General features: G+C 45.3%; 1 protein-coding gene across 5 annotated transcripts in view; it reads left to right on the top strand.

The window, feature by feature from the left end:
- ABTB3 (ankyrin repeat and BTB domain containing 3) overlaps positions 1-26,246 on the top strand; it is a 473,097-nt gene that overhangs the window by 356,657 nt on the left and 90,194 nt on the right. For all 5 annotated transcript variants that reach the window (XM_070453999.1, XM_070454000.1, XM_070453997.1 and 2 more), the window contains one exon: positions 666-870. In XM_070453999.1, coding sequence (XP_070310100.1) covers positions 666-870 — 205 coding nt within the window. The remainder of the gene's footprint in view (positions 1-665; positions 871-26,246) is intronic.

The following is a 26,246-nucleotide window of genomic DNA, read 5'->3' as shown; positions in this document are numbered from 1 at the left end:
AACTCAATGAACTAAAGTGCTCTAACTGTGCTGTCACATAATAGGTTTCATTTTGGACTGAGTTGCTATCGTTGGGAATGATGGACAAAGAGAATACTGTGTCACAGTGTCCTGAGTAACGGAGAAAGTAGAGTGTGGCATCTGACACAGGGGAGTGGGGGAAATTCCAGAACGGTGTCCTGGGATATAATATATAAGCTGACACCTGGATGATCAGCAGGAGTTAGCCTGGAAAAGAGGAGAGAGAGAATGTTCTAGATAGAGGGAATAACAGTTTATGCCCAGGCTCAGAGCAAAGAAACAGTATAGTCCATTCTGGTGATTGCAAGACAGGCAGTACTGGTTACGGCAGAGGATGTGACAGAGGGTGTGTCCCAGACACAGAAGGCTGGAAGTAGACACCTACAAAGGGCTTTCTGTGCCTTGTTAGAAATTGTGGGTTCCAAAGGGCAGGACTGGGGTTATCGTAGCAGCCCGCCATGCTTGAATCAGCACCCCAAACCTGATAAGTCATTGACAGGCATGTGGTGAATGAATAAACGCTTCCCTCGCTGCCTGATGAGACTACTTCATTGAATGAGGGAATCTCAAGATGAGCATCTCTGCATCTCTTCTCTGTGAGTCTTGGCTGCCTGAAGGATCTGAAATCTTACTTCTGTCCACAGGTGACCTGGTGTCCCGAGCAATGCATCACCTGCAGCCCCTCAATGCCAAGCACCATGGCAACGGCACCCCCCTGCACCACAAGCAGGGGGCGCTCTACTGGGAGCCCGAGGCCCTGTATACCCTTTGCTATTTCATGCACTGCCCGCAGATGGAATGGGAAAATCCCAACGTGGAGCCCTCCAAAGTCAATCTCCAGGTGGAAAGGTAAGACATGTGTTGGCTTTGGATGGCCAGAGAGAGAAGCTCCCTTCTGGCCGACACCACTTTGTGGTGGGTGGGTATTGCCTCTGAGGAGGTGCAAGGGTGGGGCTGCGAGTGCAAGGGGCCAGAGCTGCCCAGTTTCCAGAAACTCACTGGAGGTTGAATCCTGTGCCCTGAGGAGTATCTGAGACCTAGGTGCGTGCTAAGTCGCTTCAGTCGTGTCTAGCTCCTTGCGACCCCATGGACTGTAGCCCACCAGGCTCCTCTGTCCATGGGGATTCTCCAGGCAAAAATACTGGAGTGGATTGCCATGCCCTCCTCCAGGGGATCTTCCTGACCCAGGGATTGAACCAACATCTCTTATGTCTCCTGCAATGGTAGGCAGGTTCTTTACCACTAGCACCATCTGGGAAGCCCTGAGACCTGAGTGGGATCATTGAAATGGGTTTGCATAGGGCTGGTCCAATTGGGAATAGAAGTGGCCTGGGTCAGAAGAGTGGGTGGTCAAATTCTGGAGAGATGAGGGTTTCTGCAGGGCCAGGGGGCTTCCTTGTGAAGGCAGCTTTGGGGGATGCCAGCCCTATGGGTGGGAGATGTCTGTCTTCATTTCGTCCTGGCTGTCTTGGGGACTTGAGAGGGAAACTATACACCTGCTCAGCCAGGAGTGGGCTTCTCGGGTGCGCAGGAGGCAGTATAGCAAGTCCCATGAGGCAGAATCCTCCTGGCAGAGAAGGAAGGGAGGGCTTCCTGGAAGAGGAAGCTCCCTCTGATCCAGCTTCTGCTGCTCCTCAGCACCGTCCATCCACTCCCCTGTGCCTCAGCCTCCCCATCCATAAACCAGCAGCAACACCAAGTGGTTTCCAGGTTCCCTTCTGCCTGGAAAACCCCAGGATTTTCTGAGGATGGTTTCACCCTCTCAGAGGCAAGGCATCCAAACTGCCATCAGTCCACAAGGCTGCCTGGATGCATCCCCTCTTCCCATGTGGACAGGTCCAAAAAGCTCATCTCCCCTACGTGTGGGTGCTCAGTCACTCCTTTCATGTCTGACTCTTTGCAATGCCATAGACTGTGGCCCACCAGGCTCCTCTGTCCATGGGATTCTTCAGGCACTAATACTAAAGAGAGCTGCCCTCCTCCAATGATCTTCCCAACCAGGGGATCTGTCTGCATCTCCTGCATTGTAGGAGGATTCTTTACCCACCGAGCCACCCAGGAAGCCCCTGATCTCCCCCAGCATCTCACAAATCAGGCCCATCCTCCAATGTACACAGGCTTGTTCACTGTAACCACTACAGTAGTGACCCTGTTTATTGAGTGGTTAAAAGAGCTGGCTCTGTGATCCAGACTTGTAGGTTCGAATCCAGGCTCTTCCAATTAAAAGCCAGAGTATCTTGGAAAGGTACCTTTAACCTCCCTGTGCCTCAGTTTCTTCACCTATACCATCTATAAAATAAGAATAAATCTTTCATAGGGCTATTTGAAGACTGAATGCATTGAACAGTGCCCAGCATGTAGTAAATGCTTAATAAACATTCCCTTTTATAAATGTTGGAGATCTTACCACACATAGCTGAACAGCTCCCAGTTTGGGCTCAATGCACTTTTTCTCTATTAAATGATTCCAAGTGGTTTTGAAATGTTCATTGGATGCTCCGATTCTGCCAGAATGGATTGGATTTAATTGGGCTCCTAAACCATGCCACTTGGCTTTCAGTTAAAGAAGAGGAGAGAGCATGGGTGAGACAGAAATTGCCTCTTTTTTTTTTTTAAGAATCCCAAGTTAGCATCAATATTTCAAGCCAGTCTGGAATTAACTTAATCAGGGGATTAGCCACGTCTGCCACTATCCAGGCCAAATCAGTGGTGCCCTGTGTATATTTTCATGTGCCAAACATACCCAAAGTGGAGGGGTGGCAACATGGTCCCCAGGCAGAAAACAACCTCAGTCAGACACACCGAGGCTTTGTGTTCTGAGTATGAATCATGATGGCTGGGAGGATGGAAGCCGTTGGTCTCAGCTTTGGGGTATCTAGTTCTTCAGCCCCACCCCAAAAGCCTATAGAATGGGGCAGTTCCTCTCATTCACCTCCTCCCCACACTCTTCAATTCGAGCCTCAAGGAAGATGACCCCCTCGTATCTCCAGTTCACCACCTCTGAGCGCCAGAACCTTATGCAACTCAGCCTTCCAGTTTCACTGCCAAGCCTCACACTGTCAGGCTGAATTTTCTCAGGACATCTTATTCTTTTCTTCCCAACACAACAAATGTATGTATGTGTGTGTTTATTGCCTGTGAGCTTTGTGAGGACACAGAACACATCTGTTTTTGTTGTCACTCCATACCTAATGCCAAAGTCAACCTCTGGTATATATCACAAAGTCAATAATTAGGTGTAGGATGAAAGAATGGACAAATCCATTGATCCAGCTGCCTATGGAATATTTCTGTCAGGAGTGTTCACCACCACCTTAAAACTAAGGCCAACATCTTTCCCCTCAAACCGACTGTTCCTCCTTCCTCCCCAGTCTCCAAGAATGGCATCACCATCAACCTGGTCAAACCAATCAGAAAACTGGGGCTCACCCCACACTCCTTCCTTTCCTCCCCTCCTTCCTATAGCCAGCTAGTCAGTAGGTCTTCCTGAGGCGATATCTGTGCCATCTCCAGTTCCTCTAATCCAGGGTCCCCAACCCTGCCCCACTCACACATTCATGGCCCGTTAGGAACTGGGTTGTGCAGCAAGAGGTGAGCGGTGGAGAAGCGAACGAAGCTTCATCTGTGTTTACTCCTATGAACATCCTCATTGCTCACGTTACTGCCTGAGCTCCACCTCTGGTCAGGTGAGCGGCAGCAGTAGATTCTCACAGGACCGCAAACCCTACTGTGAACTGTGTATGCGAGGGACCTAGGGTGCACGTTCCTTACAAGAATCATCCTGAAACCATCCCCCACCCCTGGTCTGTGGGAAAGTCGTCTTCCATGAAACCAGCCCCTGGCTCCAAAAAGGCTGAGCCTGCTATTCTAACGCTCCCTCCCCAGATTGCTTCCACACCGCGCGGCCCAGGCCCTCGTTCCCTTTATTGCCATCATTGGTTCAGTCGCTGAGTCACATCTGACACTGCATTGCATTTCTAAATGGTCTCCCTGGTTGTGAATCTTCATATTTTCTGACCAGTTCCATCCTCATGGCCACCAAACTGAAACTCTAAAATATAAATGTCATCGTGTGACCTACTCCCTGTCCCCAGCTCCACACCATTGCATGGCTCCCATTGTATTTTCGGTTATGTAGTTTCCATCTTCCCTTCTGGAATCTATTTTCAGAATTCAGAGTGTAGTTGAAGTGACTATTAGTCTAGGGAGACCATCAAAGGGTTGCAAACTTTCTGGAGCAAGTTTTAAAGAGGAATGAGCTGTGAGGGAGAGCCCAGTAAAGAGAACGTGTCCTATAGTTTGTCGGAGTCATTTATGTCAATATCTCCATTCCTCCTTGGTTGAACTTTCAGGGGACGACACAGAACGAACTCACCATTTTTTGAGCTCTGTTCACTTTGGTCTTTGGGAAAGTGTATGGATTTGGGAGTCAGATCAACTTTTGGAATCAGATCCCAGCTCTGCTTCTTCCAGTTCTGGGACCTTGAACAAGTCATCTCACCCCTATTGAAACTCTTCTCTTCCACTGTAAAATGAGAATAAGACCAGCCTCTTGGGACTGGTGTAAGCCATAAATTAGATATTGTAGCTAAGACATCCAGTGCCATGCTTAGGAGGAGGAGAGCTCCCCTCATCCTGCGAGAGTAGCTGATATTATACATCTTCTTCTTATTTTCTGGCTCTAAAATGCTATTGTCGTTGTCCCTAAAGAAGCCTGTGTATGATTCCTTCTAGACAAAAAGCTGTTTCTTCCCATTCTGAGCTAGAATAGAGCTTGGTATTTACTAGCATCTGAAAACATAGGGAAGGGCTTCAGAGGAGAGAGGACTCTGTTTTCAGTCAAATGTTTACAGCCGCTTCATACCAAAACTTACTAACTAGACATTTCCCATGGGAGATAGCATCCTAATTTGTAGCTGTTTTTTCTTTTTCTTTCTGTCTCCTTTTCCGCAAAATCAAACAACATTGCTTTCACTATCTATGCTGGCAAAGTCAAGTAAGGTTACGGTGCTTATATGTTTATCATAGTCTCTTCTTAAAACAGGAGCTGAATATTGTGTGCTTTTTATCCATGCCCAACAGAAAGTCTGAGACATTTTTGATGACTGAAATAAAGATAGTTTTGTGCCTCAAACCATCTCTGCTTGTCAGAAGATCCTTTCTTGGCTGGAGTATCTGGAACTAGGTCTCCATATACCATTTTCCTCTTTCATGTGGGCATAGCTTTCGAGTTGCTACGTTTGTTTTGAATAGTTTCATTTTTCACTGTGGGGTTTTGAAGAAGCTCAGTGCCAGTATAAAATCTCTGTAGTTTAAGTTGTTCCAGAACTTTGGCTACTAATTTTTGAGCTTCTGAAATCTCTCACTTTATGTTAAAAAAAAAAAAAAAACTCAGATAAATTTTGTAAGATTATGATTAAGCTATATGTATTTCCCAAACAGTCATGATAAATGTAAACACCTCAGTTCTGAGGGTCACATGTGGCTACTACTATTTTTTAATAGAATCATCTTAAATCTATGACAAGATTTTCCTGCCCTACATCATTACTGGGGCTCCCCTAGAGGTTCAGATGCAGAAGACCTGGGTTCAGTCCCTGGGTCGGGAAGAGACACTTGCTCCTCAGAAGGAAAGCTATGACAGACCTAGACAGCAGAGACATCACTTTGCTGACAAAAGTCTATATAGTCAAACCTATGGTTTTTCCAGTAGTCATGTACAGATGTGAAAACTGAACCATAGAGAAGGCTGAGTGCCAAAGAATTGATGCTTTCAATAAAGAATTGATGCTTTCAAAGTGTTGTGCTGGAGAAGACTCTTAAGAGTCCCTTGGACTGCAAAGAGATCAAAGTAGCCCATCCTTAAGGAAATCAACCCTGAATCACTGGAAGGACTGATGCTGAAGCTGAAGGTCCAACATTTTGGCTACCTGATGCAAAGAACTGACTCATTGGAAAAGACCCTGATGCGGGAAAGATTGAGGGCAGAAGGAGAAGGGGACGACAGAGGATGAGATGGTTGGATGGCATCACCGACTCAATGGACATGAATTTGAGCAAACTCCGGGAAATAGTGAAGCACAGAGATGCAAAGTGTGCTGCAGTCCATGGGGTCACAATGAATTGGACACGACTTAGCGACTGAACAACAACAACATCATTACTGGAAATACTAGTGATTCCTAGATGTGTTTGGACATGAATGATTTCAGTCATTTGTCACCATAAAATTAAAAAGGGGAGGATAAATAGGAGTGTTTTGTTGCCTGGGTTAGCTGGTAATGCCTGAGAGGAACAGTGATCAGCTTCACATAGAAGACTAGGCATTAGGTATTTTTATTCTACCCCAGTCTCTTGAGGAAACCAACCAAATTTTACACCTAGGCAGTGGCAGTTCTTGCCCCTCTGATAAGCAGAGCTGTGCAAACAGATGTGTCAGACTGTCTACCAGGGAAATCTCAGCCACAAACATGAGCCTCCAATCACCAACTATTTGAGGAAAATGAATGGGAGAGACAGAACAGTCTTAACAAATGGAAGAATTTACACTTGAGGAAATAGACTTAACCAAGCAACAGACATTTGAAGCTACTGATATTCAAATACATCTTCCAAGAAACTTTACCAGAAAATCACCACAACACATCAATACATGACAAGTGATATCCAAATGTTAACATATTCCAATGGAAATACCCAAGGTTATGCAAAATTTCTGGCCTTCTGATTGTAACTCTTCCCCATTCTTTCCCATCAAGGAATGTATATCAGAACACAAGTGAGGAGAGTGTCCTTGATACAAGCAACGCTACTAATAGGAATGTTTAGTTGCAAAAGTTGAACCTGCTTAGCAGAAAGAAAACCTCTCGGAGGCCCAGTATAAGCAGAGGGTTAAGAAATCCTTCCCCTTCCTGCATGAGAATTTGACCTTGGGTTAATTCTCTAGCTCTGTTGCCCTGGAAACATGATAAAATTTGCAATATCAATTGTGTTACTAAGCAACATTGCTTATGGTCAAAATGACCCTAGATTGGTACATTAGATCTGGCCTTATAGTACTATAAATACTTGGTAAATATCCAGAGATTTGGGCTTCCTTGAATTCACTGATCCCTATGATAGTGATGTCCCTTTCAAGGACCTTGGAAGCTATTTCTGTGGAGTTGTTATAGGAGATGCTGGGATCCGTAAATCAGGGCAATTCTCACAACCACCCAAGTGGATCTTATCTTCTTGCACCTGAGCATCACCTGGGTAGACGATAGCTCTGAGATGGCTGGGTGAATTGTTACAAGGCCTCCCAGTAAAAGGAACGTTTGATGTTGTCACGCAGGACAAGAGTGGCTATGATGGTCCCATGAGTCTAAATGTTCAGCAGAGCTTAAGAAGGCTTCTGGTGTGGACTTCCCTTATGGTTCAGTGGCTAAGGCTCTGCACTCCCAATGCAGGAGACCCAGGTTCGATCCCTGGTCAGGGAACTAGATCCCATATGTTGCAACTAAGACCTGGCACAGCCAAATTAATAAATATCTTTTTAAAGAAGAAGACTTCTGGTGGGCACTGAAGCTGGAGGACAGCCTTTGAGGCCACGCAACATGGAACAATGCCCATGTCGCACCCCAGGACTGCTCATAGCCACAGACACTGGACCTTCCATCACTGACGCTGGACAGTGGTCACTCCCAGCAGGACCTCTGTCGCCATTACCCTTGAAAGCTAAATGTCTCTGCTACCTCCTTTGTCATGTCCCATTTATGCCACACCACTTGCTTCTGAATCAGTGGAGCCTGGGTCACATCCCTGCACAAAGCAGGAGGGGCAACTGGGAACATGACTTTCTCCCTTATTGAACCATGAACTTATGATATCGGAAATTCTCCAAACAGTAAGGTCATCAGTGGATCAAGGCACCCAAAAGCTTGACAGAGGGTCAGTACACTCTTCTACTTTACTTTTTAAAAAATAAATTACACACAAGTGGATCATTTGCATAGTTCAGTACTTTTGACCATGATTAGCTGCACAGCTCACAACTGATTGGCTTACACACCTCAGGGAATACTCCCCAACATATGGACTCCTTAGGCTGACATCCTAGGAACTTCGACAGCAAGAAGGAAGAGACAAGACTGGTTTTTTTCCTGGCATTCTAAGCAGCAATGCAGGATGCCTTTTCCCAGAGGAAGAATGCTACTTTCTCATCTTCCTAAGGGCCATGATCACATCTGGCACAAAAGTCCCCTAAAATGTACCCCTGGTGCTTGTGGGTCCTGGAGAAATTCAGAAACAATGGATGAATAGGGACAACCCAGAGGGGGAGAACCATGTATTTAGACCTGTTTTCTGCAGGGCCATTTGAGGGCTTGCCTGCAATTCCAACCATTGTAGAAATGGTTCTAATGAAAAAAATGCATGTTGAATTCTAAATAATTACCTTAAGAAACAAAGTTTTAAAACATGATCTATGTGTGACATGAGTGTTGCTGCAATTTACTTCATCTGGCCAGGATAAAGGCAACTCTAATCCCAATATTTTTCAAACTGCAGGTTACAGCCCATTAATGGGCCATTAAATCAATACAGTGCAGAGATTGGCAAACGATACCCCGCAGGCCAAGCTTGGCCCACTGCCTGTTTTTATAAAGTTTTATTGGAACACAGCCAAACTCACTTGTTTACATATTATTTATAGCTTCTTTGGCACTTGTGGTTAGTTGTGACAGAGACCAAACGACCTACCAGGCTGAAAATACTATTTATCCCTTTCTTGAAAAAGTTGCTAGTTCCTTGTGCTGTGGTTGTAACTTGCATTTTTAAAAAATTAAGTAAAATTGAGTAAAAAAAATAGAGTCACTTGCCTGGAGGAAGACAACTATATTTCTTGAAACTTTTTTTGTTGTTACTTAGCTGGAGTTGATAATCTTGCCCAAGTCATGCAGCTAGCACTGCAGAACTAGTCTTTGAAGGGCATCAGGCCCCACTCCGTTTGTCTTTGCTAGTCTGTTTTGCTGTCCATGGATTATGGTTTGAAAGAAATATTTGAAAGCCTCATCCCTAATCTCGAGAATCTTTTTATAATCTTTATGAATGTTTACAGGATGTAAAACTAATACACTTATTAAATAAAATAGAAATATACAAAAACTTTGAAGGAGAAACTTTGAGTCACCCATAGTCTCTGCATCCAGGAATAAGCACTGAGACCTTATAGGGAATTTCCTTCCAATCTTAGTTTTCTGTGTATATGCAAAAGTTTTTTGGTTGTTTCACAAAATAAGGACCCAAGGGTAAATGCAGTTTTGTTGATCCATGTCATTGAATAGACTTCAAAAGCATGATTTTTCCAATGGACTGTCCTATCATTGGATATGGAATTTAAAGTCAAGAGAGCTGAGCACAGGCATGTCAAACATGCTTCATGCTGAAGATGATAAAACGAGGCCCAGAGGGACGAGTGTACGTGTCCGGAGTCACAAGCATATTTTCAGTGCATTTGCAAAGGCAGCGCCTCCTTGCCTCTGCACATTCTCCTCCCTCTTCTTGGACCACTGTCCCCTCTGCTCCATCATCTCACTTCATCCTTCAAGACTCATTTGAGGCATCGCTTCCTCCAAAAATCCTTTCCTATTGTCTGAGGATGCACTGAGTGTCCAGGGCATAGCTCAGTGGATAGCATTTAGTGAGTGCTCAATAAATGCTTGCAGAACTGAATAGAGCTGGGTCTGAAACCTATTTGCTCTAGCTCTCGGCCATTGCCAGCTCACAGCCCTCGGATTGGCACTGGCTCTACTGCTCACTTGCTCCAGGTTTGTTTCCCTAGCTAGCCACAAAAGTAATCACTGACACATAACAGGTGATCCATAAATGACCAGGGGTTATTATTTACTTCCTTAATCCAGATTGATGTCTTCTTAGATATTATAAGAGATTTTGACCAGCACTTAGTATGTGGCAGGTCCTGCTCTACATACTTTATGTTATTAACTAATTCAGTCCTTAGAATACCCCTTGAGGCAGGAGCTAGCCTCACCTCTCCCCATTTCACAGATGAGGAAACTGAGGTGCAGTGAGGTTAAATAAGTTATACACTTGGCCAAGTCTATGTGCATGCGTGCTAAGTCACCTCAGTCGTGTCTGACTCTTTACAACCCTATGAACTGTAGCCCACCAGGCTCCTCTGTTCATGGGATTCTCTAGGCAAGAGAGAATTCTCTAGACAAGCTGAATTCTTCAGCTCTCTTGAAGTGGGTTGCCATGCCCTTCTCTAGAGGATCTTGCCAACCCAAGGATTGAACCCACATCTCTTACGTCTCCTGCATTGGCAGGCAGGTTCTTTACCACCAGCATACCACCAGCACCACCTGGGAATCCCTGGGCAGGTCTGAGAATATCAGAAACAACAAATGAATGCTGTGTGGCTAGAGGGAAGGAAGCCCTCTCTCTCTCTCTCTCTCTCTCTCTCTCTCTCTCTCTCTCTCTCTGGGTGGGGGAAGGAAGGTGAAAGAACAGAAAACAAGACCTTGTTCTGAAGAGTTGTTGGGTGGAACAACAAATTAGACAGTAAAGAAGGTTGAGAGACCTGCCAAGGTATCAGTACTTTCTCCTATAAGAAGTGAGGAGCTAGAAGGAATTCTGAGAAGGAAGGTGAAGACCAGAACTACATCTGATGCTTCGTAAGCCCTCCCTTGGTGGAGGCATAAGGGCGCCTAAAGAACGGTGATGAACATTTGATAAGCACCTACTATTGTGCCGTGTGCTACGTGAGCAGCTTGACTTAGAGAGTTTAACTGAATCCCTACACTCCACCTTGTGAGGTAAAAATGCCTTCATCTACAGGTGAGACAATTAAGTCGAGTCACTGCTAGTAGGAAAATGCCATTCGGAAGCTTTTTAGATAATGCTAAAGACCTTCACAGCACATTAATTATACCTCTGGACATTTTTTATTCTGGAGCCATAATGCCTGAGTTTATATCTAGGTTCTAATACTTTCTAGCTCTGTGACTTTAACTTAACCATGTAACCACTCTGAGCCTCAGTTTTCTTATCTGTAAAATGGGAGCTTCAGAGGGCTGGTGTGAAGCTATATGTGTTAATATATAGAAAGCAAATAAAATCCAGCATGCATTAGGCTCTTTATAGACAATGGCCATTATTAGTCTCATTGTCAAGGTGCTTATAACCTAGAGGTATACTGTAGGAGGGCTCCTCAAATTTTAAAGTGCATTTGAATCCCCTGGGATCTCATTAAAATGCAGATTCTATTCATTATGTCTGGGGTAGGGCCTGAAGTGCTTCTTTTTTAAAAAAATTTTTGGCTGTGCTAGGTCTTCACTGCCACACCTAGGCTCTTCATTGTGGAGCTCAGGCTTTCTCTAGGCTTGGCACGGGCTTAGTTGCCGTGTGGCCCATGGTATCTTAGTTGTTCAGTCAGGGATCGAACCTGTGTCCCCTGCATTGGAAGACAGATTCTTAACCACTGGACTGCCAGGGAAGTTCCTGAAGTGCTTCATTTTTAACAAGCAGCCGGGTAGTGCCAATGTGCCACAGAGCATCATGTGAATAACAATATTGTAGATTTGTGTGTTTGTCATTCATTCCCCCAACCTCCTCCAACCCCCATTTCAAGTTTCATAAACTCCAGTACTTTGGCCACCTAATGCAAAGAGCTGACTCATTGGAAAAGACCCTGATGTGGGGAAAGATTGAGGGCAAGAAGAGAAGAGGGCAACAGAGGATGAGATGATTAGATAGCCTCACTGACTCAGCGAACATGAGTTTGGGCAAACTCCAAAAGATAGTGAAAGACAGGGAAGCCTCATGTGCTGCAGTCCATGGGGTCACAAAGAGTTAGACACAACTTAGCAACTGAACAACAACAAAGGGCAAGAGAGGAACCTTTTTTGGTGATTTTCATCTCTCTGGCAGAATTCAACACATAATAGGTGTCCAAGAAATATTTCCCAGGTTTGGGGGACCGTATTGAGCTTTGCAAGGCCTCCACACAGGCTTCCTTGGGGGCTCAGTGGTAAAGAATTCGTGTGCCAACATAGGAGATGCAAGTTCGATCCCTGAGTCAGGAAGAACCCCTGAAGAAGGAAATGATAACCTACTCCAGTATTCTTGTCTGGAAAATCCCATGGACGGAGGGACCTCACAGGCTACAGTCCATGAGGTTACAAAAGAATTGGACACAACTTAGCAACTAAACAGCAATGACATTCCCCTTAATTCATGGAGGTGCTGGATCCTTCTGCAATTTGCCAAAATGAATGGATTCCAGAGGTCAGATGTGGCCAGCCTGCAGAACTCTCAGGCTTTGGAGCAGCGACCAAGGGAAAGCGCTGAGCATCCAAATATAATGATCATCATCCAATTAACAAGGTGGCCAGCAGAGGCTCAGAAATAGCAAATTAGTCACAAGTGTGCAGGAGAAAGGTGAGGCAGGATTTGACAGGTGTCCTCCCCAGGGAGAGGTAGCAGGGCAGATCCTAAACCACATCAGCTTCAGGGCTGTTAAACGCCTCCAGCCCTCAGGACTAGTCCAACAGCTTATACTGTTACCCAGGAGTTTTTTCCCAGCCAATGGGGACATGATTGCTCCTGACCACCGGTAACAAGCTGGGTGGTTCAAGTTTAAAAACAGTCCCCTCTCCCAACTTGGGGAGTTAGTCTGATCAAACACGTGCATGTCACTTGTTCATTCCAGTATCCAAGTCTTTTCTGAATCCCAGTTAACCATCTGGTCTGGTCTGACACCAGCTTCTCCTTATTTTATGGGACAAGGAAGGAAAACCTTACCTTCATGACAAAGATAAAGGAACTAGCATTGCCCTGTCCAGTATGGTAACCAGTAGCCATGTGAAACTGTTTAAATGAACTTCAGTTGACTAACAATACAGCTTTGTTTCCTTAGGACCACTTACCTCTTTTCAAATGCTCAATAACTAGATGTGGCTAGTGGTTCCTGTATTGGATCCCCAGAGCTGAGACATTTCCAACATCACAGAAAGCGTCGCTGAACTAGAGACACAATGCACATAGTGTCCCTCTTATAGGAAAAACAGTCCATGAGACTCACACACCTGAAGCAGTAAGGTACAAAGTGTAGGGACCAGCTCCCCTTGGAGGCGTTTTTCTTGTTTCTGTGTTTTGATCATCTTAGGGCAAAGTTTTTCAAAGCAGCCATCATCATCATCACCGACAAATATCACCACATATTTATGACATACTAGACTCTACTTGGAGAAGGCAATGGCACCCCACTCCAGTACTCTTGCCTGGAAAATCCCACGGACGGAGAAGCCTGGTGGGCTGCAGTCCATGGGGTCACGAAGAGTTGGACACGACTGAGCGACTTCCCTTTCACTTTTCACTTTCATGCGTTGGAGAAGGAAATGGCAACCCACTCCAGTGTTCTTGCCTGGAGAATCCCAGGGACGGGGGAGCCTGGTGGGCTGCCGTCTATGGGGTCGCACAGAGTCGGACACGACTGAAGCGACTTAGCAGCAGCAGCAGCAGCAGACTCTCTACCTGGAGAAGAAAATGGCAACCCACTCCAGTATTCTTGCCTGGAGAATCCCCATGGTCAGAGGAGCCTGGCAGGCTACAGTCCATCGGGTCACAAAGAGCTGGACACAACTGAGCGACTAACACACACAGACTCTCTACTAAGTGCGTTGGTCGTTGGGTCTTCACTAGAATCCTGAGCGCAGTAGCATATCTTACACTATCACAGTCTCTGCCTTCTTCTGAGGAACTTCAGGCTCAGAGAGACTGCAGCTTGCCTGGGTCACACAGCAAGTCGGGGCAGAGCCGAGATGGAAAGGCAGGAAGCTTGAGTCCGGAGTTTGCTCTGTTAACCGGGTGCCCTGCCACTGGGATGGGCAGGATGTCAGGCATAAAGCAGGGAGCGCAGGATTCCCTAGAAAGGTTGAAGGCCAACAGGAGCATTCTTGTTTTAATATGTTTCCCCCACCTCTTCCCTTTGCCTGCTAATATTTTCCCTGGCTTAGTCTTCAGTAAGTATCACTAATATAAGTGGAATAATAATAATCAAACCACTTCATCTGGTTAGAGAATAGCTAAAAAAAAAACCTTTGAGAAGAATGTTAACCTCCTGAAACAAACAGCTGACTATGTGAATACAGACCCTGCCTCTTAAATCTTTACCTCACTGCTGCTTAAGCTTTTCATTTCTTATTGTACTGTTTGATGTTCTTAATTACTTGTTTTATTTACTAATGGACTTCTTCTTCAGTTGTTCATTCTTCGTTCATTCACTGAACATGCATTCAGTGCCTCTTTTTAATTTAGTTAAAGTTTTTATGTTTGGCTGCTCTGGGTCTTTGTTTCTATGGGAGGGCTTCCTCTAGTTGCGATGAGTAGGGGGCTATTCTTCATCACAGTGTGTGAGCTTCTCGTTGTGGTAGCTTCTCTTATTTCAGGGCACAGGCTCAGTAATTGTGGCGCATGGGCCTGGTTGCCCCATGTTGTGTGGGATCTTCCTGGACCAGGGATTGAACCCATGTCCCCTGCATTGGCAGGTGGACTCCCAATCCCTGAGCCACCAGGGAAGTCCCTCAAGTGCCTGTTTTAAGCATAGTAATGAGAAGAGCTGCTTGCTGGGCACCATTATAAGCACTTGGCATGAATTAACTCACTTATCCCTCATGAGAACCCTAGGAGGGAGGTTTTGTTACCGTCATTCCCTGCTTATAGATGTGGAAAGTGAGGCAGAGAGGATCAGCAACTTGTCCAAGTTCAAGGGCTCGGAAGTGTCCCCGTGCTGGGGGGAGGGGGGAGGCGAGGAAGCCCAGAGACCTCTAGGCTCTGCCCTGAGCAGCTCATTTATCATCAAAGATAGAAAGTGCCAAGGGTGACAAGGGAGATGCAGATAAACTGCTGGGGGGCTCAGGGAAAGTGGTTTTGAGTCAGACTTTGAAAGACAGATGAGATCAGGCATTCAAGGTGGGAGGAGCTGCTGGCAAAGGCTCCAAGAAAGGAAATCACAAGATACATGGGGGGAAGCACATGCCATAGACCAGAGGCCAGACTGACCTTCAGCTGGTTGGCAGAAGCGCAGATGTTCAGCCAGTTGTTCAAATGCTGAAGTATTTCTGCAGGGGTGGGTGAAAAGCTGCTGCGCCACCTGCCCTCTTCCCACCCCACCGGTGTCCTGCCGTCCAGCTGCTGCAGCAGGGTGTCTGGCCCCATAGAAGGTCCTGTCTGCATCAAGACCACAGGAGTTAGGTGGTGCCTGGGCCTCCCCCATAGTCAAGGATTTAGAAAATCCACACTGAGTTGAAAGTCTACGGAAGAAAAATACATCCTGCAGATGTTGATGAGCCTCTGTTCCTTCAGTGGTGGGTTAGGGTGAAGGTTCGCACAAGGGAAATGCCTGAGCAAGCTACAAATGCCTGCTCATCTTTCAAGACTCAATAGCATCCTCACCCCTGCTGTGAAACCTTCGTACCCCTCACTCCTGGTGCCCACGAAGGCCTCTGTGAATGATTATAACAACTCTTGAGTGCCAATGTGAGCCAGGCCCTGTGATGAGCTTTTCCAGCTTATCCCTCTTAAATGTCCCAGTCTCCCTCTGAGATACTGTGCATGCAAGCTAAGTCGCTTCAGTCACGTCCGACTCTTTGCTACCCCATGGACTGTAGCCCACCAGGCTCCTCTGTCCATGGGATTCTCCAGGCAAGAAAATTGAATTGGGTTGCCAGGGTATCTTCCTGACCCAATGATTGAACCAACGTCTCCTGCGGCTCCTGCATTGCAGGCAGCTTCTTTACTGCTGAGCCATCAGTGAAGCCTCTGAGATACTGTAACTCTGCCTCCATACAAATGTGGAGGCGTGGAGAAGTCTAAGGACTGGCCCAAGGTCACACAGCTAAGCCAGTAAGTGCCTGGGCTGGAGGCTGAGCCTTGCACTGTGATTCCAGAGGCTGTGTCCCCTTGACCCGCTCCTGTGTGGCCCCCGTCACCGCTCTGGCCTCATTTGCTTCCAAATGTCTGTCTTTGCTGCCAGACTTTGAGCTCCTCGCCAGCAGGGACTGGGCTTTGATCATCTCTTGCTCTCTCTGGCAGCCAGCCAAGCCTGGCACAGAGTGGAGGGGGATATGAAGGTGATCTGAGTGCATGGCAGCGGGAGGATGGAGCAGGGGATGATGGAAGGACCATTGAGAATGTTCCTGCAAAAGTCCCAAGAGGATGGCTTGGTGGAGTGGCAGAGTCCCCCAGTGAGAGGGGTTGTCACTGGCCTCCTCCCTCTGCTGAATGGTCCAGAGGAAAGCTATATTAGCTTCCTTGGATTTTTGGTTCTTTCTCATTTGCCCAGAACCCTCAGTCCTTTGCCTGCCCTGTTTCCAGGGCCTCAGGAACCATATGTGAATATTCTGAACAAGCAGGAAAACATTTTTTTAATGAACAGCAGCACAAATGAGCCTTTGAAACTGCCTGGTGTAAACTGTAGGCTGCTCCAAGGTGGCAAAGGCAGTGGGAGCCAGAGTGCCTGGTACCAGAAAGGCCTGGAGAGAGAGAGAGAGGGGGAAGGAGGGCATTCTCTGAGCTCAGCCTGCTTTCACTCCATCTGCCCCTGTGCCAAGTTTTCACTCCTTTTTTATCCTTTCAGAAATAGTGATATTGACAGCTGCCAGCACAGAGCTGGGTTTCACGTGTTTCAGGAAAGAGTCCAGGCAGTAAATCTGGTCATTTGCCCTGAGCAACAGAGCATCTGGGTTGCCTTTTCATTCCTCGAAGTCTGACTTCCCAAACAAAGCCTATACATGTCTCCATGTACCCCAGTCTACCGTTTTGCTAGGTTTATTGATTTAATCACGTTCTCCCCTCCAACCATTCTGCTGTCCTCATGGACTGCATATGTTTACAACTGTGATACAGGTGCTATAAATACAGATTTTTATACAGATCCTGTCCTTTTATTGAAAACTTGTATATGCTCATCTTTTTTAACTGGAAAATACAGAAAAATATAAGAAAGAAAATTAAAGTTATCTACAATTCTACTACCCAGAGGTAGCCAAAATTATTTTTTCATATTTTTTCCTTTTTTTAATACAAATTAAAATAACTATACTGTGTATATATAATTTTATATCTTTTTTATTTCACTTACTAGTATGCCATAAGCATTATCCTAGCATACTACAGAGCATTCATAAACATCATTTTTAATGACTACAAATATTCCGTCTTGTGAAGGCACCATAATTTGCCTAACGGTTCCCAGGTTGCTGGGCATTTGAGTTGTTTCCAATCTGTGAATTGCTGTTCTTTTAAAACTGCCCACAGTGGTGTGATTAAAACACCAGTGTAGAGGGAATGGATATAAAAAGTGTAGTCTGTCTGGAGCAAGGGGTTAGTTCACGTGCCCCTGATGGCCCATGTGAGGGAGAAATTGCAGGAGGAGGAGGGCCCTGAGAGGTGGGCTTCCCCAGCCCTGGCTCCTGCTGCTTTTTGCAGGAAGAAATGCCATGTGGGAAATATCAGGAGGGGCACCACCCTGTCCATACAGTTTCTAACCACAGTCATTACCAAAATCTCCTGGAGCGAGTGCTTTTTGGTTTCCGGGGATCGTCCACACTTGCAACCTCCCTGGATTCCAAAAGTGGAAACACCAGCCAGAGTTGCTTTTCACAACTTAAGAGACTGGAAGAAAAGTCTAGGGAAAGGCATGAGATTTGCCCAAAGCATACAGTGAGTGGTCAAATAAAACCAGAGGGCTGGGGATTCCCTGGTGGTCCAGTGGCTATAACTCTGCACTCTAGCGCAGGGAGCCTGGGTTTGATCTCTGGTCAGGGAACTAAACCCCACACGCTGCCGAACTATAAAAAGAAGAACCCCACATGCCTTGTCGTGTCTGACTCTTTGAAATCCCATGGACTGTAGCGCACCATGTTCCTGGGTCCATGGGGATTCTCCAGACAAGAATACTGGAGTGGGTTGCCATGTCCTCCTCCAGGGGATCTTCCTGACCCAGGGATCGAACCCAGGTCTCCCACATTGCAGGTGATTTCTTTTACCATCTGAGCCACGGGGGAAGCCCAACTAAGACCCAGTGCAGCTAAATTAAAATTAATTAATTAAATTTTTTTTTAAGAAATGAAAAGAAACCAGGGGGCTGCTCTAGGAATCCCTGGAACCCCCCACCCTCCTTCCCATGTTGTTTCTAGAACAGAGAAGAGAATTCCAGCATCATCATCAAGCAAGTTTTGAGCTTGTACTATTCACAGAGTTCATTGCACATGTACTTGGCCATGTCTGTAGAGAATGAAGTTTCCACTGTTCCAGGAATTGTTTGTTTGTTGGCTGTGTTTGTTTATAACTCTGGATTTAAAGTCTTCGCTCTGTTTTCACCCTGTAGATAAGAAACATTCCCAGGAAAGACTTCCTCAGTTCTTGCAAATTGGTGTGAGGAATTCGGTCAAGATTCAGCAGGTCAGGTTCAGGCCTGCCCAGGAATTTGGGCAGAACATGCTGGCAAAAGAAGGTTCATATTTTCCCAGGCTTTGTTCTCACTGAAGAGTTCAGACTCCAAGGCCGGAGCTGGTCCTTTGGCAGTCCTTTGTCACACTGCTCTCTATGAATTCATTACATAGAATTCCACCCCTCATATGGCCATTCTCCAGCCCCTTATGGCAGCATGGTGTGGAAAGAATATTGTTATGAAGGAAAAAGGGAACCAGGAAATAGTCAAAATCAAGGACCAACCTATTGAAAACACTGACTACAGATTCTACTGCCTCCAAAAATCCATCCCTGGAGGCACTGCCCCTTCCAGACCCCAGAGCACTTTACAGGAACATCCCGCAAGGCGCTTCTCATTGTCAGCCTTGCATCATGGTATCTGCCCTTCCTTCTTTGATGGCCACTTTCTGCTCCAATCCCCCAGTTGAAAGTCATGATCTAACAAGTTTACAAGGATAATTAAGGGCAAACAGACATCACCATTAGGGATGCCCTGGGAAACTGGGATTATGTGGCCACACTAACCTCCCTTGCTAGATTGAACACCAGGGTTCAGGTTTTAAATCCTTGTGTCTTCCGCAAAACTCAGCATGGACCCTCGCTCTAAGGAGAGAGTCAGTAAATAGGGAACAGGTTTTAAGTGATTGGCCTGCTCCGTGAATGGTCCTCCCTGTTCACACCTTTATCATCTCTCAGGTTCATCCACGCCAGTACCTCCCATCCACTTATCCCTTCAGCTACTCCAGTCCACACAGAGTCCGCCAGGCCGGCTCTCCAGTTCCTCATCTGACTTCCTCTGCCTGGATTCCTCTTCTGAGTCCTTCTCTCTCCCACTTGCAGGCTCAGGATGGCATTTCGCAACATACTCCTACCCTCTTCAGCTTCAGCTGATTCTGATTCATTCTGCCATAAGACTTTGTACCTTCATTTATCAAAAGGCTTTAAGATAAGCCTCTTTTCTCATGTTTTTCACATTAGATCATGAGTTCGTTGAAGACTAAGGTCTTTTCAATATCACCAAGTATAGAAGTTGATGCATAGTAGGAGCTCATTTTATTCATTCATCTATTTGACATATATTTATAGCACATCTATTCTATGCCAGGCAAAATATCTGTCTTCACGGAGCTTACATTCTACTAGGGGGTGCAGAGGAAGAACAAATGCATAAATAGTAAAGTATCAGGCACAGATAAGTGACATAAAGAGAAATAAAACTGGTGCCTGAACCAAGTACAGTGATGAGAGGTACGATTTTATCCAGGATGGTCAGGGAAGTTTCCTCCAAGGAAATAGAATTTGAGCAGAGAAATAAAGGAATCAAGACAGTAAACTAGGTGGCTATCTGAGCAAAGATCTTGCCAGGCAAAGAGAACAGCAAGTGCCAAGGCCCTGGTCCAGGAACATTCTTGGAACATGCAAGGAACAGCAAGGAGTTCAGCGAGGCTGGAACAGAATGAGTGAGCATGGTAGGAAATGGAGTCCAAGGTGGACAGTGTTAGATCTCACAGAACTTTTTGAGTATATAGAGGAGTTTGGTTTCTAGTCCATGTACAGTGAGAAACTCAGTACATGTTTGTTAATCTGACTTATTTGAATTGAGTTGAATTGAACTGAACTGAATTGGTTCGCTGAACTGAACAGAACTGTGTCTTTTCTTGGTATATAGACCACATACAATGTTTGAAACATGCAAAATCCCTAACAAGATTGCCCTTGTTATCTAAAAATGGAAAGGCACTATAAATAGTCCCAGTTAGCAATTTTAAAACCTGTTCTGGAACTGGCACAGTCTTGTAGATTATCCCAGAGAACTTGTTGCTGGTAACAATTTGCCAGCCTCCCCTACATTCCCTAGTTTTATTGTGGTGGTAAATCAGGTACAGGGAACATCTCAACACAAAAGAAATGTGGTCCCAATGCCTGCCCATCATTTATGTTTCATGTCTTACTTTCCCAGAGTCTAAAGTCTTTGAGGGTCACTGGGATTTATTTGGGACACTTGGCCAAGTTCCTGAACCTAACTTTTTATAGAGTTTTTACCCAAGCCTGGTTCTTATTGAATTTTAATTATGTGCATTTTTACTCTTAACTGAAAATAAACAACATGTGACTATTTTTATCATTTTACTTAGTCCTTATAAAAACCACTCCATGACCCATCACCCATAGTAAAGTGAGAAAGCCACCAGAATTAAGCTAAGCAAATTCACAGGATTTAATCATACATTCAGTGATTCATTTAACAAACATTTATTGATTCGTTCAACAGTCATTCTTTCATTCACTCAAAGAATGTTGGTTGAGGACCTATGAAGTTCCAGGCACCACAGAAGTGCTTGGGATAAAACAGAGAACAGGATAAATCCCTGCTCTCATGAAGCTGACAGTCTAGTGGAGGAGACAGAATAAACCAGGACACTAATAGAAAATCTCATCCTGAGTGGCAAGCGCTATGATGTGCAAGTTTGGGGGATACAAAGCGGAATAGTTCATGCCCCTACAGTTAGCTGGGATGGTAGTAAAGATGTAAATTGTAATAATAATATGATATATATGGTATTATGGAATTCCATACACAATGCTTATCGAGGCAGAGGGGAACAAAGGACTAACTATATGAGTTTGGGGGGTGGGCGGCTCTTGGGGAATACTTCCCAAAGGAAGTGATTTGATTGGTGTCTCAAAGGATACATAGAACTTAACTGGATGGAGAAGATAGAAAGAGAGAGGGAAAAACAGCAAGAGTGAGGCAGGGAGGTGTGAGCAGACATGTGTGTTCCAGAAATGGCTAGTTGTTTCGTGTGGCTGGAGCACAGTGGTGCTGGACCAGCATGAAGGGAACAGAGAGTGAAGACGTGGGTTGAAGCCAGTTAACAAATGGGCAGGCTGAGGAATTTATACTTTTATCAGATGACCACACTTTGGTCTTAGCACATTCATCATGACAGCAATGTGAAAAGATGAAAGAGAAAAACTAGAAAATAATGCAAATGGTTCAATCCTAGAAAGAGTCTTACATCTGTGGCCAACCAGTTAAATGTGGAGTGTTGGACCCTTAGGATGAAGAGGGATTCCAAATAGCCATCTAGACCATGTTTCCACCTCCTTCCTAAGATCCTACCCAAGGGACTGCCCTGCCAAGGCAGCAGCCCTCGAGGCTTCCTTCCCACCCTCGCTCCAGACAGCCAAGACTCCTCTGAGGTCTTACTTAAGTGGAGATGAGATCTGCTCCCTGGAGCTACCACCACTACTTCATTTGCTCCCTGAGATTTCCAGGACACACCAGTCCAATTTCTAATTCAGACACCATTTTACTGTTCAAAAACAATTGTCATTTACTGAAATTTACCTTCTGTGTGCTGGGCAAGCCTGGAGGGCATGTATTACCCTATTTCCCCATTTCCCAACTAGATCCTGTGGCTCTTGGCCATGTAACTCGCTGAGGTTTGGTCACTGACTCAGTTAACTGGCAACACCAGGACCAACACTCACGACAGTCTGACACCAGACCCTGAACTCATAGAAACAGTTATCAGTTTAACTGGACAAACACTTTTTAGCACCTACTCCTTTGAACCCCCTGCCTTGGGTATCGCAGAAGGGGAAAACTGAAGATAAATAAGCGTGGATAATGAAATCCAGCGCGCCACACTCTAGTGATTTGAACAGTGGAGTCAATACCCTGGCATTGTGATAATGTGTACTTGACTTTGGCCTGCTGTCTGACTTTTCCAGAGGAAAAGTGATTCATATTTGGCCCGTGTCATGGGCCTGCTTCCTGCGGGTAGTAGCGCTGAGGCAAGCCCAGTGCAGGAGCCATGTCTGGAAAAGAAGATCTCTAGGAGGATGCAGCAGAGAGATGTACCTAGAAAGGTGGACTGCTCGCGTAATAAGGAAAGAGGGATACAGCAAGACAGAGGCTGGAAAGCCGGAAGCAGAAGAACACGAGTGAGGAACTGATAGGAAAAGCCCCGAGAACCCAGCCTATGTGCTGAGCAAGTGTGCAGGAGCGCCCTCTTTCGGCAGTGTGTTGTATTTCTACAGTTGTAGCTGGAAGACGCTGACAAAATGGTTTTGGTTATGAGAGCTACCTTCCTCGTTGTTGTTCAGCCGCTCAGTCATGTCCACCTCTTTGCCACCCCATGGACTGCAGCACGCCAGGCTTCCCTGTCCTTCGGTGTCTCCTGGAGTTTGTTCAAGTTCATGTCCATCGAGTCAACGATGCCATCCAACCATCTTATCCTTTGTCGCCCCCTTCTCCTCCTGCTCTCAATCTTTCCCAACATTAGGGTCTTTTCCAACGAGTCACCTCTTTGCATCAGGTGGCCGGAATATGGGAACTTCAGCTTCAGCATTAGTCCTTCCAATGAATATTCAGGGTTGATTTCCTTTAGGATTGATTGGTTTGATCTCCTTGCAGTCCAAGGGACTCTCAAGAGTCTTCTCCAGAACCACAGTTCAGAAGTATCAGTTCTTTGGCACTCTGCCTTCTTTGTGGTCCAACTCTCAGATCCATACGTGACTACTGGAAAAAGTGTTTATCTTAATCTGATGTTTAAGTTGATAGCAACTTAGACCAAGTGTGAAGTGCCTGGTGTACATGAAGACGCCTAAATGTCGATCTTTAATTGTACTTCCATACCTGTTACCTCATCTTCTCAGTGGCCTTGTGAAGAAGGGCCAGTGAACATTATCCTCATCATTAGGTGAGAGAGGAATCTAAGGGTTTCATGACACCTTTGCTTTATCTACTCACCACGCGCTCAGCTTCCATTCAGAACCAACGCCTGCACCCCCTCTGACCACACACACCCCCCAGCCCACCCTGCTTGCCAGCCCATTCCTCCATCTCGGAGAAGTGACTGCTCCTGACCTGGGCTCATCCCTGGATGGGGTCTCGTTACACTCAGTCTCCCCTGAGACTGGCCCCGAAGCTTGACCCCTTCACTAGGAGAGGCAGCAGGAGTGCTCCTGAGAGGACTGGACAGGTCGTACCAGTGGGTGGGGGACACACCCAGATCTTTCCATCTCATCAGCTAATCAGCCCTGATTATTTCACTTATGTGGCTGGAGAGGGTCACCCTGGAGTACTGACCTAGACAAGAAATCCTTTCCTAGATAGCACCAAAGTCCAGCTTAACAAATAGCCCTTTTGGTTTTCCTTTAATTAAATCCTTCCTGGTTTCTGTCATCTCTCACTTCCAGATTCAACAAAATGTAGAATTGGTAACATTTAGTCAGAGAAGTAAATTGTGCATATATTTTCTTCTCATGAATATGGGGAGTCCATAAATCTGCTCCATGACCAAATGGTTGCTTTGTGTAGGCACCAGAATTGTCTGGCCTCCTGCTCTAGTCCCTTCCTTGATTATTAAGTCTCTTAGGATTTTTCTTTTCTTTCCTTCCTTTCTCCGTATTCCTTCTTTATTTTCCTTTTACAGGGAGATTCTATCCCATTTCCATCCCCTATGTTTCCAAAGGACCCCCCGCCCACATGCTACATGCTGACATTCTCTATTTTGTTATCCCAGTTAATCTCGGGGCTTTGGCACAGTCTGAGACAGATGATGTTATCCACTCATCGTTTATAACTAATCTAACTCTGAGAAAGACTTGAGCTAGACTCACAATATGAGTTAGATAGAACTGAAATCGCAGGACATGTCTCTGCACTTAATAAAACATGAATTCCTCTGTCTTGGCTCAGAAAGAATTCAGTGAGAGATAGCATACAGGTAAGGAAAAGGTTTATTAGTATAGGATGCTTGTGAGAGATAGAAGCAGGCAGACAAAGGAGTGCCACAGTGCAAACTTATGGACTACAGTTTTATAATCAAAGGAAAAGTGGGGAGGGGCAGCAGACCACCTTCTTCCTCATTTTTAGTAAATGTAAAACTTCCAGCATCAGCTCCTCCTCCATGTAGAGCGGGACAGTTTTCTTGTCCCTACATGGTCAAACTGGGACTGTCATGGTACAATGGAAAATGAGCAAAAAGATGGCAACATATACTAAAATATGGTAAATCATCTCGGTTTCAGTATAATGTCCTTAATTTTTTTAGTGTGGGAAAAGGAGCATGTCCTAGGAATCATTAAACTACTGACATTCCTGGGCAAGATGTGGGTCTCATTCCACCATTGTTTTATTGTTTGAGGGCATATTTCATGCTTCTGCTACATGGGTTTTGTTGCTAAGCAGGCCTGCTTGGTTTTGCAGGTAACAAACCTGCTTTCTTGAGTGATCATTAACTTGCAGAGGTTTCCCATATACTTTCCTTTACTTACTCACTAAATTAATTCCTTAGTGGGGTTAACTATCAATCAGTTACTTTGTCCCTATCAGAACCACAAAACAATGATAACAATACCAAAAACACCCTGAAATTTCATGTCATTAATACTAAGAAAGACCACTGTACCAGAAAAATCTCTCCCAAGGTTTATTATTAAAATTGAGAACAAAATTTAGCTTTGAGTTTCCTGGCCTCCAAGGCAAAAAGAGAAACATGGACTATAAAGCTCTCACCATCTAATTAAAAAGAATCTTATCTGACTTTAGTAAGTTTAGTCCAGGGCTGATACTCAGGTCCTCCTGGTGATCTGAATCACCGGAAGTGTTTAGTGAAAGTTGCTCAGTCATGTCCGATGCTTTGTGACCCCATGGACTATACAATCCATGAAATTCTCCAGCCTAGAATACTGGAGTGGGTAGCTTTTCCATTCTTCAGGGAATCGAACCCAGGGATTGAACCCAGGTCTCCTGCTTTGTGGGCAGATTCTTTTTTTTTTTTTTTTTTTAATTTTTATTAGTTGGAGGCTAATTACTTTACATCATTACAGTAGTTTTTGTTATACATTGATATGAATTAGCCATGGATTTACATGTATTCCCCATCCCAGTCCCCCCTCCCACCTCCCTCTCCACCCGATCCCTCTGGGTCTTCCCAGTGCACCAGGCCCGAGCACTTGTCTCATGTACCCAACCTGAGCTGGTTATCCGTTTCACCCTAGATAATATACATGTTTCAATGCTGTTCTCCTGAAACATCCCACCCTTGCCTTCTCCCAGAGTCCACAAGTCTGTTCCATACATCTGAGTCTCTTTTTCTGTTTTCAATATAGGGTTATCGTTACCATCTTTCTAAAGTCCATATATATGTGTTAGTATACTGTAATGGTCTTTATCTTTCTGGCTTACTTCGCTCTGTATAATGGGCTCCAGTTTCATCCATCTCATTAGAAGTGATTCAAATGAATTCTTTTTAATGGCTGAGTAATATTCCATGGTGTATATGTACCACAGCTTCCTCATCCATTCGTCTGCTGATGGGCATCTGGGTTGCTTCCATGTCCTGGCTATTATAAACAGTGCTGCGATGAACATTGGGGTGCATGTGGCTCTTTCAGATCTGGTTTCCTTGGTGTGTATGTGTGGGCAGATTCTTTACCAGCTGAGCCACAAGGGAAGCCCAACAATACTGAGAAGCTCTTAAAAACAATCTGTAACCAAGTCCAGGGTTCCACTGAGGGAAATTATTGATCTGTGCTCAGAGCAGTCAGGTACTTTGGGAGATACACGGTCCCATCTGTAAACAATAGCATTCATTATATAAACGTGGCCCCCTTGGTACGGGGTCGGGTAGAGTATAGAAATCACCCTGTCCTACTTGAGTAAATCTTAGACTGCACGTGGCCCAGTCTCCTCCTCCATAGATGAATCGAAATGCCTC

The sequence above is a fragment of the Odocoileus virginianus genome, chromosome 23 (assembly GCF_023699985.2).
Source record: "Odocoileus virginianus isolate 20LAN1187 ecotype Illinois chromosome 23, Ovbor_1.2, whole genome shotgun sequence".
Classification (NCBI taxonomy): Eukaryota; Metazoa; Chordata; class Mammalia; order Artiodactyla; family Cervidae; genus Odocoileus; species Odocoileus virginianus.
Note: the sequence above shows the minus strand (reverse complement) of the source record. Positions and strands in the feature narration are given on the sequence as shown.